At 47.7% G+C, this 14,060-nt stretch overlaps 1 protein-coding gene across 1 annotated transcript; it reads right to left on the bottom strand.

The window, feature by feature from the left end:
- Nucleotides 1-2,475: 2,475 nt before the first annotated feature.
- Nucleotides 2,476-11,401, bottom strand: CCNG2 (cyclin G2). The gene is made up of 8 exons (XM_059385571.1): nt 11,333-11,401; nt 10,290-10,427; nt 9,502-9,639; nt 7,813-8,063; nt 7,547-7,625; nt 7,359-7,457; nt 5,035-5,240; nt 2,476-3,907 (listed from the first exon to the last, which is right to left on the bottom strand). The coding sequence occupies exons 2-8, from the start codon at nt 10,425-10,427 to the stop codon at nt 3,787-3,789; spliced, it is 1,032 nt and encodes a 343-aa protein (XP_059241554.1). The 5' UTR covers nt 11,333-11,401; the 3' UTR covers nt 2,476-3,786.
- Between the last annotated feature and the right edge of the window lie 2,659 nt (nt 11,402-14,060).

Here is a 14,060-nt window from a genome sequence, read left to right as displayed (position 1 = left end):
AAGCCATAAAGGATTTTAATCAAAGAAAGGACATAATCAGTGTGTGCTTTTTTCTAGTTCTTTCTTTATTCTGTTAATACACTAATAACTTAAATCCATTTTTAAAGGAGAGTGGAAACTAGATATAAGCATTATTAGAAGATCGATCCCCATAATCTCATCACTCAGAGATAAACACCATGGGACTATAAATAACAAGCAGTCTGTCTAGATTAACTATTGCTGTATAAGAAACCACCCCAAAAGCTAGTGGCTTGAAACAACTTATTTCTCATGAGTCTGCGGCTTGAGTGGCAGTTCCTTAGCTGTGTGTGTTGTACCTGAAGATACCTCATGGCAAACTAGAACATCTGAGATGATCTTGTCCTCAAGAGCCTCTCTCTACCTGGCCTCTCATCTTTCAGTAATCCAACCTGAGCTTCTTTGCAGCATCTGGCCGGCCTCCAAGGATGAACAGGAGACTGCCAGTCTTCTTAAAGCATGGGGTTGGACATACACAGAACTGCTTCCACTCTAGCAAGTAAAACTAGGGACAAAACTAGGGGCAAGTAAAACTAAGGACAATTACATGAAATTCAAGGGGAACAGACTCCACCTCTCTTGCCGGGAAGAGCAGTGTGTGTGCACAGGGCTGGGAAGACCCAATAGCTATTGGGAAACTATCTACTGCACAACCTGACTTGCTGAACACAAGAACAGTAGGTTGTTCACCCATTTCTGGTACAAAAAAATTAGAAAAACTCGGTTCAGAAATGACAAATGCAGACTACATGGTCTTTGTCCCTAGGGAATCGGATAAAAATGGGTTGCCTAAATAAGCCGGCCATTTGCACATGCACAGGGGAAGGCAGGCGGCAAGGGGGAAGAACATCATGTTAGAGTGTGGAAATGAAAGAAGACAAATCCTTGACAAAGAAAATGGTTAAAACTGTCAAGAGAAGTGTTCTGCGACGAATGCATCCAGAGGGGACAGGCGAGGACAGCATGGCTGTTTGTCCAGTCGCACTTCCTGGGGGTCCCCTGGGTGGAGCCAGGGACCAGGCAGTGATGCTACCGCATGCGGAATGGCAGACGCTCCGAAGCGTGCCTGCCACATCCTAGGAAATGACTAGGATACTACAATGACCCTGCTGATAAAGAGAACAGGACTGAACCGAGCCAGTGGCAGAAAACAGGAGACAGAGTAGAGCCAGACAGTATAAATGAAACCATATAAACGGTAAGTGGAAATGTCCAGTAAACAGGTCAGAGGAGGTGGGGAGATCGCCTAAGTTCCCACCTTGAGTGACGATACTATTCCATCAAGATAGACATACAGGAAGAGCAGGTTTGGGAAGAATCGGAAACTTCCAGGTCAGGTAGCCAGTTGTAAAAAAACAAGTTGGGAGCTCAGTAAAGGCCGCTAGACTAAGTATGCTGAAAACCATAAAGGGGAACACATGAAACCATGCGTGTAGATTTACATATTAAGTGCATCTATTAAGAAAAGCAATCAAAGGGGCGCCTGGGTGGCTCAGTGGGTTAAAGCCTCTGCCTTCGGCCCAGGTCATGGTCTCAGGGTCCTGGGATCAAGCCCCGCATCAGGCTCTCTGCTCAGCGGGGGGCCTGCATCTACCCCCCCGCCCCGCCTACTTGTGATCTGTCAAATAAAGCAAATCTTTAAAAAAAGAAAAGAAAAGCAATCAAAATCCTGGAGAACTGAAGAGGGCTTTAAGATTTGGAAAGCCACAAATGACTTTCACATCTCAACAAAACAAAATCTGAAAGCAGAATATACTGTCTACTATCCACCCTAATGGCTTAATAAGAAGGGAAGGGTCATTCTCAAGCCAAGAGTCTCCACTGGGAGAGTTGGGAAAACATGGCTGGATCACTAAGAAGAGGTATTAGTATTACATGAAAACCTCATTCGGTATAGGACTTTCCAACCAACTAGAGAAAACCAAGTTCTACGAAATCAAACCAGAGGTGGAACATATCCCCCCTCATCTAAATAAACCCCACCATGACTTTTGAAACAAGCCTAAGTCTTGGAAAGAGAGGGTCAAAGAGCCAGAGGCTGGCAGGGTCAGTCACAGCACTCTCGTGTTTACTTGCCTAGCAACCTTCGGATTAGAGCATGGCCTGTCTGCAGAAAGAAATCGTACTGATCTTCCAACCTGAGAATCCTGCTGTACTTGATACCTGCTGCCTTTCACTATAAATTAATAGGCCTTCAGGTCAACACATCACTCCTTTGTTTCGTGTGAGTCCACTCCAGGGAGAGGTCAATTCTCAAGTGACAGACCTGCTTTCAGGATCTCCAAGGCTAAGGGCCAAACTGTGATGAAGAAACACTACCTAGAGGTCTTCTGGTAACCAGAGAGAGAGCTTATCTTGGAGGCACTCCAGCCTCACTCCAAGCCTTCCCATGCAAACACAGCAAGCACTTTTTCTTTTGAACCAAGATATTAAGATACAACTGCAAACAAAGAGTAGAATTCATGAACATTTTTATTTTAAGTTGTAATCTATCATTACTTCAAAAAGATCCACTTCAGAAAACATCCAATGAATGATGACTTACCATTAAAAAAGTCATCAATGTATGATTTATAATACAGAATACACAATAAATTATATTTACATGCAATCAGACTAGACTACCACACACACAGGGTAAAAAAATACAGTATTTTTATGTACATTTTTTAAGATTTACATTTTTATACAATTTATAGTTAAAAAAATTCTCTGTACAAAATCTCATGTGTACAGAGTTTGTAAATCCCTATTCTTATGGCTGTACCACCACACAGATATGCTGAAAACTAGAATACTACAAACACTTAACTTTTTTTTTTTTTAAACCTTCATATTCAGTCTTGGCACCCATACACTCATACCGTTATTTTTGAAATGTGAATTACAAAGGAAGTAACATAATCATGCAGACTTTTTGAATAGAAGAAAAAGAAATAATATAGGTTACTAGATCAACATTTATCAATTCCACAGTTACCTAGTTCTCTTCAACTTCCTGCACTGCTTTCACACAGGTGCATGCATAACTAAAGATTATGGATTGTTTTAATAACATTAAAATAATACTACAGTCTGACAATACTTAGGCATTAAAAATGCAACTATCTAACAACCATAGCCTGTCAAGTATTTCTGCTTCAGCAGAAACTTCAATTAACACATTACATACTAAAATTCACAGAAATGTATTATAATTCCTAAGTTTATAGAGTCTGCATCAGAGAGTAAGTGATCATTTAAAGAGGAACAAAACAACAAAATGTGTACGACACTGGAGAGTATATTCTCTGTTTGGAGACCGGAGAGTAGGGGAGATCTATGATAAACCATTCACGGGTCACCCCCAGTCCCTGCGAAGGAAGTACTCGTACACTCCCAATCGGTTTAAATAGACAGGTGAAGGCTGTATAAAAAGTTTTAAGATAAGCTACACTATTCATCTTTAAAAATCTTCTTGAAAAGTAACAAACTGAAGGTATCAGCACCTTCCCTCCTCCCCCAAACAGCTAAAGATCGATGAGAAAAATAAAGTGCCAATGTGTAAAACATTGTTAATCGTTTAAGAGGCACTAACCCATTTGATGGCTTAGGATTAAATATGAAAATAGGCCAGATCTGATCTGAATAATAAATAGAAGGTAGGTATCCCAGTCTAAGCGATTCCTGTCTAGAAGGGGGGACGGACCAGAAAACTACCTACTCCCCCATTTATTGCTTTGAAATCTGTACACACACTGAATGCTGACACAGACAACTGGGTTTCTAAGATGGAAAGCACAGTGCCTGTGCCACTTTGAAGCTGAAAAAGAAAGTGCAGTCTTGGTCACTGGAAGGAGAGCTGCTCAGACTCTCTTCACAGCTCGTATCTTCACCGGAGTCCTCACTGAAGGGGGAGAGAAAGACAAAGAAGATTCCATTTAGAAAATACTTAAAGATTTTAGAAGCCAAATAAACTACTGAACAAGTACCTCCAGTTTCAGGATTTTTATATTCAAAATTTAAGCCTTACGGAGACAAAATTTAATGTATAGGGACTTCCTAAAATCAACTGTCATCTATTATAATCTCCTTAGAAAACACATATTTTAAGAGGCTGAGACAAATTATTATCGGCCAAACTATTATTCTTGTACCAATTAATAAGCATCAGCAACTATACAATTCGAAGCAGTTCAAATCCAGTAAGTGGACACAAAGGACAGCGTGTCTCCCACCACACAGTTTTGGGTCCTTCTCGCATTAGTAACCGTATCCCTGCCACGCTCAAACCAAGAAACCAGCAGCTATAAAAATGAAAACTTCTTGTTCTTTATCACTAGAGCATAAAATAACCAAATAAAATTATTCATTTTATGAACAAAAATTAACTGAATGAGAACAGTGGCATCTGACCCAACGGTCGCAGTATCCCGGGAAGTCTGCGGCGGCAGTGGGGGTTCCCTTCACCTTCCGGTCCTCGACCTCACGGCACCACGTGAGGAATCCTGCCCCCCCTGAGAAGCCCAGAGAGCCACTTCAGGTTTTGTTTGTTTTTAAACTGAACTCTATTTCAAAGAGCAAGGGAGGTGTGAGGCAACCAGTTTTCCAAAAGGGAAGGAATGAAGTCAGTCAGACAGAGGAGAGACCAGCACCGTACGATCTCACTGACGTGTGGAATCTAAAAATGAGAACCACAAAAGCCACAGCGCACAGCCCGGTGGGTGCCAGAGGCAGGAGAGGAGAGCAGGGGAAGTGGTCAGCGGAGGCAAACTTCCCGGTACAAATCCTGGGGGCGCAGTAGCAGAGCCTCCGGTTGTTGTTGTTGTTTAATAAAGAAAAAGAGGGGGGATGGAGGGGATACTTCTCGATCACCACCTACCTCTACCTCTAGCTGTTTTCTCACCCGAAGAAATGATGCTACTGGAGTGGGGGCTTTCTCTAAAACCCTGTAAGACTCCCAGGTTCCATTCTGAGTATAAAATCAGCATTATTTACTACGGGGAAGTCTAACTAGTCAAGGAACCTGCTTACCTTTCACTTTCATCAAAACACCCCCCTTCTGGTATCGTTGGCAGCTCAGGAACACTGTAGTAGCTGTTGTGGAGGTTCTGGGCTGTGCGCCTCGAAACGATCCAAACCAATTTCTTTAGGTCTGGTTTGCAACATTCAGGGGAAGAATATTCGGCGAGGCATTTAGAAACTAACTCCCTCCAATAAATGAACTCGGTGTCATTAACCTGGAAAAACACAATTTAATGAAGAGGTTTGCTACCTTAGACTCACCCTGTAATGCCTACAATACGCTGATGCTCAGCGCCCACCAGCAGGTGCTCCTTTCTGATGCGGAATGTAACCTGGACGTCAAGACTTTTTTAAAGCTCCCCAAGTGATTCTAATATACAGTCAAAATCTGGTAACCAATGGTTTAAGGGAGGAGCACTATAGGTATAAATAATTTACATGGACCCTAATAAAAATCTTTGCCTATTTTAAGGAAATACATTGACCCAAGAACATTAGGTTGTTTAATCAACCTATTATTAAATATGTTCTTTAACAGTCTCAGTGAAAGGAATTTCACATAACATAGCACTATGTGGACTGCCAAAAATACGCATTTACATTAGGACACCAGATATATGCTAATGGAAAAGTTAGCAACATGACAGAAAAGGCATTTCCCCCAAAGAGCACAGTTCCTCCCCCACTGAGGACTGCCCCAACTTATTTCAATGAATACATTTTCACTCAAGGTATTTCCAGATAGGGGCATCTGGGTGGCTCAGTTGGTTAAGCATCTGTTTTCAGCTCAGGTGACGATCCCAGGGTCCTGAGATCAAGCCCTGCGACTGGCTTCCTGCTCGGTGGGGAGCCTGCTTCTCCCTCTGCCTCTGCCTGCAGATCCCCTTGCTTGTGCACTCTATGTCAAAGAAGCAAAATCTTCCAAAAAAGGTATCTTCAAATATTACTAAAGGTCTAAATTATGAGTAAGTTCAAAATTTAAATGAAAACTAAGAAGTTATTTGCTAAAAAAAAAATGCTTCACGAATACTTTCATCGCCAACAGAAAATGTTCTATCATCTTGGTCTCCATCAGCACCTAATCCAGCTACATCTTGACCCCCCTGCAGGCAGGCTGGCTCGCTTCCGGTTCTACAGATACCTCCTGCTGCCGCACCTAACAGCCTCCTTCGATTCTTTCTACGCTGGTCACTCACTGAAATTCCACACTCTTGAGCAGCAATACTTCTCGAAAACCTTCTTCCAACCTGACAGTGCGCTTGTCTCATGGACCCTCCTCCCCTCGCCTCCTAAGGGGGAAATCACCAACAGTGAAAACCCAGAGTTTCAAATGACCCCTAAGCAAAGAACTCCCACAAGTTTCTTATGGTTTCTACTATGATTTCTTCATGAGAAATTTCAAATGTCAATCTCCAACTATAATTTATCCTGAGTTTTATTCTAGGCTGCCAAGTATCTGCTGAATACCCACCTATCTGAAAGACCTGCAAGAACCTAAAATCATGCTGCTTTGATCACAAATTCATTTCTCCCAAACTTCCCTCAATGGCATCAATATTCTTCCCATCATTAGGTTCAAATCTTGGGTCATTTGTGACTCCCTCATTTCCATGCTTGGCTTCCAAAACTATCTGAGCAGGATGTCCTTATTCCTGCTGCTGACTAGCCCCTAGACATTCTCACTGTAAGCCCACATTTAAATGTTTCCCAAACCCTACTAGTCCTGCAGCTTCCTGACCGAGAGCCTTTGCTACCCAAACTATCATTGTTGAAGATTCTATTGGTCCAACTGGACTCGCAGTCCCAGTGCTTGAGTCTGTCCTAACAAAAGCCAAAGCACTCCCTATGGGCGCTAACACCCCTGACTGCAAAACTTCTCGGGTGGGCCAAACTAAGAGGTTTAAAAGGAAAAACATGGCTAAGTTATTTTGGTAGTGCCACTAGTGCGCTGACGATTCAGCCCTCCAGATGTAACGGCTGCCATTAGCGTACTTACTAAGTCTGCTAACTACTGCGTATTTTAGAACAATGCGCATGGAGCAATGTGAACCGCTATGTCACCCACTGGCGAGAATGCCAGAGAAGGACAACTTCTGAACACAGAAAGAAGCGACGCTAAGTACTCAGGATCCCCCGCAGCTTCATACTGTCTGCGACGAAGCTACATTTTGACAACCTCAACACTTGAGAGACAAGAAAAAGTACAAAAGTTCAAAGCCCCATAAAAGTTCAAAGCCCCATATTACTTAATGTTTAAATCATCAGAAGGGAAAAGAAAACGAAACATCAGGAGAGAAATCTGCTTTCGGGAACAAGAACTGAAGATAACTTACCTTAGAATGTTTTTTAACAAGGAGAAGAATTTCCAGTAATTCAATGGACTTCAACGTTTCTACTTCCAAATTGAGAAGGCACAAAGCTAACACAGATGGCTAAAAAAAGAAAAAAGAAAAAGAAGTTGTTGTTTTTTTTTAATCAGAATAGAAACAGCAAGACATATGCAAGGAAGAAATCAACGTACTTTTGCTTTTGAAAAGGTGAGTCGGCAGTGGCAAGCTTTCAGCTGAGCTTCCAGTTTATCCAGACTCAGGATTTCTTTCCTATACAATCAAAAGATAAGACAAAATATTTATTTATTAGACCTCCAAAGATGTAAATGACTTTAAGAATTTGCTGTTGAAAGTCCAAGCTGAAAATTTAGAAGAGCAAAACTATAAATTTCCCTGGCACTGTAACTGTTAGCTACAGCGACGCGAAGTACAAATTTTTATTTGTCATCCCACTGACCTTTCGGATGTATGACACAGGACAATAGTATGGTACAAGTGCAAAAAGTTTAAGGCAGTAGTTGCTTCCAATTCATAGTGCAATTTTTCTGAAATTATTTTTTCCATCCGTTTGATGTCAGAAGCAGTACATTTACACTGACTAATCCGGATTACATCGTGAGTGGATGGAACATTGCATTCTTCTTCAATTATCCTAGCAGCCAGCAAAAAACAACAGACTCCAATGCAAGACAAATGCTTAGGCTTCACCTGAAAAACAAAAAAGAAGGCTGCTTCTAACAACCATCACTCTGATTTAGCAAACCAGGCCCCAAGATATTACAATGTCCCTAACTCTTAGACAGAACACTATCTAGCTGCTTCAAGTACTTACTCTTACTCACAATTATACTGAATCATCTTTACATTTTAAACTGAGTTAACTTCCCATTTTAAAAAGGCATTTAAGCATTTAAATTAAGTAATTTAAATGCAAATTAAAAAGGTAGCTTTTTTTTTTTTTTTTAAGATTTCTGACATGAGAGCCTTGGGTGGCTCAGTTGGTTAATCGTCCTCTGTCTTCAGCTAACGTCATGATCCGAGGGTCCTGGGATGGAGCCCTACATAGGGGTCCCAGTTCAGCAAGGGCTCTGTTTCTCCCTCTGCTCCTCCCCCTGCTTGTGATCTCTCTCTCAGATAAGTAAATAAAATCTTTTAAAAAATTTTTTTAAAAAGATTTCTTATTTATTTACTTGAGAGAGATACATAGAGCCAGCACAAGCAGGGGGAGAGCAGAGGAAGAAGCAGACTCCCTGATGAGCAAGGAGCCCCATCCCAGGACCCTGAGGTCAGTACCTGAGCCAAAGGCAAACACTTAACCGACTGAGCCACCCAGCACCCCAGAAGGTAGGTTTCTAACACTGAATCATACTTTGTATTTCAAACATGAAATTCGTAAGAGTAGCCTCACCCAAAATAAATTAAGCCTTTCAACACCAAGACAATATAAACTTCTTTGGATATAAACATAATACATGTGACTTATCTTTTTATATTCTCTATTTAGGTATCAACCCACATTTCAGTGCAAATCTGCCCAAGAGAAATATTGCATCACTTGTGCAGAGCGGAGCATATGTAAAGCTGCCGTGGACAGATGGCTGCCCTTTTCTTTTCTGTGTCCTGAAAACTGACCCAGCAGCTGACAGCAATCCTATTGGCCCAAGAATCACCACATTTTTCTAACAGTTGCCGGTTAATAAGACCATGGCTCCCTGCTTTGAAAAGACTTCTCGCAGGGAAGGCAGTAGATCATCTTTAACATACCCTTATACTTCTACTTGTCATGTTCCAGTATTAGAAACAACGAAGCTCCAAGAGAAACATGATGGGAGATAAAAATACAAAAACCACATTCTAAGGACTGCATAGGTACATTAAGTAATACCTAAAAACAGCGGTCTCCGTTCTGTCACATCATCAAAGAGAAGCTGTATCAACCGTAACAGCGAGACATAAACTACAACACAGTTAATTCTGTAGTCCCTCACTCCGGCACTGAACGTCATAATTCCAATTAAAAATGTTTCTATGTAGTGACATAATTACATTCACTTGTCAAACGTTTATCGAACACTCATACGCTAGGCACTGTGCTGAGCACTAGGTTTAGGAAGATAAAGATGTGTATACAAAAGGGATTCGATACCTTCATAAGAGCCAAGAATCTATCTAAAATATTGACAGCCAGGACAAAAGTTTCAGTGCAAGATCCAAAAAAGTTGGTTAAACTCCTTAAATCTTCTACTTTGGCATTTCTCAATCTTGGACACAAAGTGTTATCATCCTGCAATTAAAACCAAGAACCAAAATTAACGACTTTCCTAGAACTAGATGGATAAATACACACAATTAGAATCAAATAAAGTCATTTTTTTTTTCTTAACCTTCAAGACTACGGGAAGAAAGAGCGGCATCATATAACTAATGATACTTTTTCAAATACAAGACACAAATCTCTATCAAGGCTTTGTAAAAATACACAGCATAAAATATACATATATATGCACAGCATAAATGCCTCAGCAACCCAACATAAAGTGAACTGTTGTCACACTTCCAGAGAATTATAGCGGAAATAATTCCCCTATAATAGAGATCGTTTGTTTTATTTAAATAAAAAGTCTAAGAGCCCACTGTGGAGTATCTCAGGGGCAGAGGGGATTCCCACAAACGAAGCACTCGGCTCCCGGGGAGTCCCCCACCCAGAAGCGGCAGGCTGCGGGCGGCACGTCCGGGAAACACTTCTCTGGAGCTCAGGGCACTCTCATTCTTGCATAACCTGCAAGATGCAGCTCCGTATTCCAGAAGACAGATTTTGGTCTTAAGAAACTCTGCAGCCTTTAACCTCAAATCAACTGGGGGCGCGGGCAGGGGGAGCCGTCCTTCTCCGAGCCCGGTCAGCTGCCTGAGAAAGGAGCCCTTCCGGGCGCTTACCTCCGGGGTAGCCTCGATCAAGCTCAGCCCTTTCTCCCGAGGTTGGAATCTCTGCTCCTGCTCCAGATAGAGGCTCAGCAACCCGAAGAGCTGCACCCCTTCTCGACCCGCCGAGTACTCCGCCCTCAGGTCCTTCATCTGCAGCGAAGACACGGCGCGGTTAGGGGGAACCCGGGGCGGGGGGTGTTGGGGGCAGGACGGGGCCAGCGCCGGTAGCTCGGGCGGGAGGCGCCCGGCACACCCCGGGGAGCAGCGGGCGAGGGGATCCGTCACGTCCTCCCGAGCCCCAGCGCAGGCTGCCCCCGCCTCCGGGGAGGTGTGGCAGGGGGAGGGGCCGCGGCCCGGGGCCGGCCAGCGCCGGGTCGGACCGGCCACCCCGGCCTCCCGGCCGCCCCGCAAACAGGAAGGCGGCCCCGGGCCGCGGCGTCCGGGCGGTCGCCCCACCGGAGGCCGCGGCGGGAGGGGCCTCTCCCCGCAGAGAGCCCCCGGGGCCGCCGCGGCCGGGGTGGGCGCTTGGCACAAGGTGGGGGGGCGGGGAGAGAAAGTCTCGCGACCGAACAAAGAAGCGGAGGGAGGAGACTGCCGAGCCCCGCCTCGCCCGGGGAGCCTCGCCCGGGGAGCCCCGCTCCCGGAGCCCCTCTCGCCGGCGTCCACCCCCGAGCCGTCCGCGGCCGCCGCGGCGGAGCCTACCCCGGACCCACCCGAGGGGCGAGAGCGCGGCCCGAGAGCGGGAGGGCGGCGGGGCCCGTCAGCCGGTCCGCCCGTGCCCGGACGACACCGTCGGTCCGCGGGCGCCCGGGCGCCTCCGCCGCGCCGACCCCGGGGCTGTCCATCCGGAAGCGCCACCGCAGCGACCCCGATAAAGTGGGGGGGCGCGCCCAAGACCTGCCTTCGGCCTCCCCGACCGCGCCCCGCCCGCCAGCACCGCCCGCGGAGGCAGGGCCGGGGTCGCCCCGGGCTGACGAGGGGGGACGCCGACAGCACCCCCGGCCCAGGCCCCACCGCGAACAAAGAAACCCCGCGGTCCCCGCGAGCCCACTCACCGCGCCGGAGCCGCGCCTCCACCCGCCCGCGGCGTCGCGGTCCGGCGACCACCGGCGACCGCGGGCCGCGGCGGGGGCGTCCGAACCGGTGTCCGGAGGCCGGGGACCCGCCGCCTCAGCGCTGCCCCCGGACCCGCATCGGACCCTTCCCCCAGCCCCTGCCGCCGCCGCCTCACAGCCCGCGCTTCATCCCGCCCCGCGGCGCCCACCCTCCCGCTGGGGCGCAGCGCCGACCCCGCGAGCCAGTCCCCGGCGGGCACCGCTGCCTCCACCGCCGAGGCCCGAGCGGATCCCGTGTTTTTGTTTTGAGTTTTCGACGCCCCCAAGGGGGCGGGGCACGTGACTCCCCGCGGAGGGATCCGCGGTGCCGCTGAAGCCTTTGAAAAAGAGTCCCGCCTGGGCCCGGGTCCGCGGCCGGCTTTGCGCCCTCCTTTCCCCCCCGGGCCTGGCCGAGCCGCCTCTCCCTCTCGATCCCGGGCGGAGGGTGGAGAGCTGGAAGTCGGCTTTCTGAGACTGATCCGGGGACGGGGAAGGAAAGGGACCAGTAGGCTGGCGAGGCGGAAGGAGACAGTTTCTGGTCGCAGTGCACCTTTTAAAGGTCCCCATTTGTTTTGCTTTTGCTGTTTTGAAAAGTCCGCCCAAAGCAGCCCGCTCTCCGATTGGATACTGGTCGAGCGACTAGAACGCGGAGCAGCTGATGCAATCTCGAATGCGGATTGGCTGGCCGATTCGTCTTCGAGCCCTCTGATTGGCTTTCGTCTTATCCGGGGCTTCTATCTTCCAAGGGGCCTTAGCAACGCTGGGGCCCGGATGGCGCATGCGTGCAGCTCCGCAGGCAGAGGGACTGACCCTGGGGTCCAGGCCTTGGGCGGCCGCCGCCGCGGGTCCCTGCGGTGTCCCCCTCCTGCCCCCAGAGAGCTGTGGGAGCGGCACAGCCTTTATTCCGTGCTGCCGGTGCGTCTGGCTCTAACCTGTCACGTTCTCCCACGGCCGTGGGGCGCCTGCAGGAGTGTTCGGGTCCCCCGCGTGCGCTTCTCGGCGCCTCACCCCGGGACGGCGGATGGGGACGGCGGATGGGGGCGGAGGATGGGGGCGGCGGCCGGAGCGAGTCCGGCGGCGGGTGGGGCGCAGGAGGCTCGTCGGCGCGGAGCTCCTCGACGGATGGACCTCGGCGTGTCTCCGTCCGGAGAACAGACGCGCACGGGGGCTTGGCCCGCGCGGACAGGGCGCGCGGACGCGGCTCATCCCGGCCCCGGCCCCGGCCTCCGGAGGGGGCGGTGGCGCTGCTGTTCCTGCGGGAACCCGCGGGGCTTCCGGGGCCTCGGCCGCCCCAAGTGACCCCTTGCCGTGCATCCTAATGAACGCCACCGTGGAGAGGCCGCAGCTCTAATGAGGAGGAGCCGGAAGCAGAACCAGGGGTGCCTTCGGCCAGAGACCGCTTCCCACCGAGTGTCCCGGGGGACCCCAGACTCCCGGCCGCCGGCTTCGCGCTCCTCGGTCCCGCGGCCGGCCAGGCGCACGGACCCAGCTCTGTCGTGGGGCCGAGGGGCCGCTGGCTGCTCCCGCGTCTTCTGTGAATCGTCCTGTTCCGTGTAAAACGCACGAAGGCGCCCAACAGCTTTACCCGCGCTTCTGTCTCCCCCCCGGAGCGCGAGCCGTGTCAGCGCGGCCGCCTCGACCGGGAGCCGGGACTGCCGCGGGGGTCTGCCGCAAGGCGGGGGAGGGGCGTTGGAGAGCAAATCCTGCCTGCGGAGACCGGGCCTTGTTCGGGGTTTTGGAAAAGAATGAAAATTCCATTAACAGGTTACTTTTCAGTGGTTTGCAGGTGGCCTAATTTTGTGCGATACTTGTGTGATTTTTTAAACATCGTTAAAGCTATTGTTTTTATTTGACATGAACGTTTTTGCTGGAAATCTATGCTGAAAAACATAAATGAGGGTATGCAACTAACATGGAAAATAAAACTAAGATTAGAATTGCACAGACGGCAGCTCACTGCAGTGTATAAAGAGGCTCCAGAGAGAGACAGAAAGCAGCTGGACAGAAAACATGCACCATGAGAGTAAGGACAGTATGTGGCCAAAACACAACGGAGCTGGGGGACTTTTTTCAAGTAGGAGGGCCAAGGTAGAAAAGGAACATAAGATATAAAATTAGGGATGTGAAAGAGGAAATGTAAAATTGTGCGGTAGATTTTTTAAATAGAAATGGCATAAGGCCAAAAGGAAGAGATCAAGAAACTGTCCTTGACTGAAATCACTGACTGTTAGAAAGTTATACAAAATGTATACTATGTGATATTTTGTAATTGGTAAATTTTTTTTTGTATCTTTTATCAGGAAGCCTGTTCAAAGATGAGCGGTTCTCTAAGAATAAAACAAGAAAGCTTGCTAAATGGTGTTCAGTTTCCTGGTCTTGGCAGACTCTGTTCAGTACAGGAGAAAAGAAGGATCCAATGGTCCCAAACAGAGCCCCTTGTCCACTCAGTCTACTTACCTCTCTAAGATAAAGGAGATGGCGATCATTAAAAAATATTGGTCAACTATAACTACTTGAACATCATCCTTTGTTTCAAAACACCTCCTTTCAACAATGATGATATTCTGGGACAGAAAATGATGCGAGTTTTCTCCTTTTGTTCTGTTGATTTTTTTGGTTGGTTGGTATTACAGCCTTTATTTTTTCATTTTTCACTTTTTTTTAAATGACAGACTTACTCCAGGCTCTA

This window comes from Mustela nigripes, chromosome 1 (genome assembly GCF_022355385.1).
Source record: "Mustela nigripes isolate SB6536 chromosome 1, MUSNIG.SB6536, whole genome shotgun sequence".
Lineage (NCBI taxonomy): Eukaryota > Metazoa > Chordata > Mammalia > Carnivora > Mustelidae > Mustela > Mustela nigripes.
The sequence above is the reverse complement of the archived record's forward strand: the minus strand, read 5'-3'. Positions and strand labels throughout refer to the sequence as shown.

Excerpts from the sequence above, each read along its gene's own strand:
- CCNG2 (XM_059385571.1), bottom strand. The coding sequence starts at position 10,427 with ATGAAGGACCTGAGGGCGGAGTACTCGGCGGGTCGAGAAGGGGTGCAG. Across the intron at positions 9,640-10,289 it reads TGATCGAGGCTACCCCGGAG|GATGATAACACTTTGTGTCC; the intron begins GTAAGCGCCCGG and ends TTTTAATTGCAG. Across the intron at positions 5,241-7,358 it reads TTGTTAAAAAACATTCTAAG|GTTAATGACACCGAGTTCAT; the intron begins GTAAGTTATCTT and ends GTGTTTTTCCAG.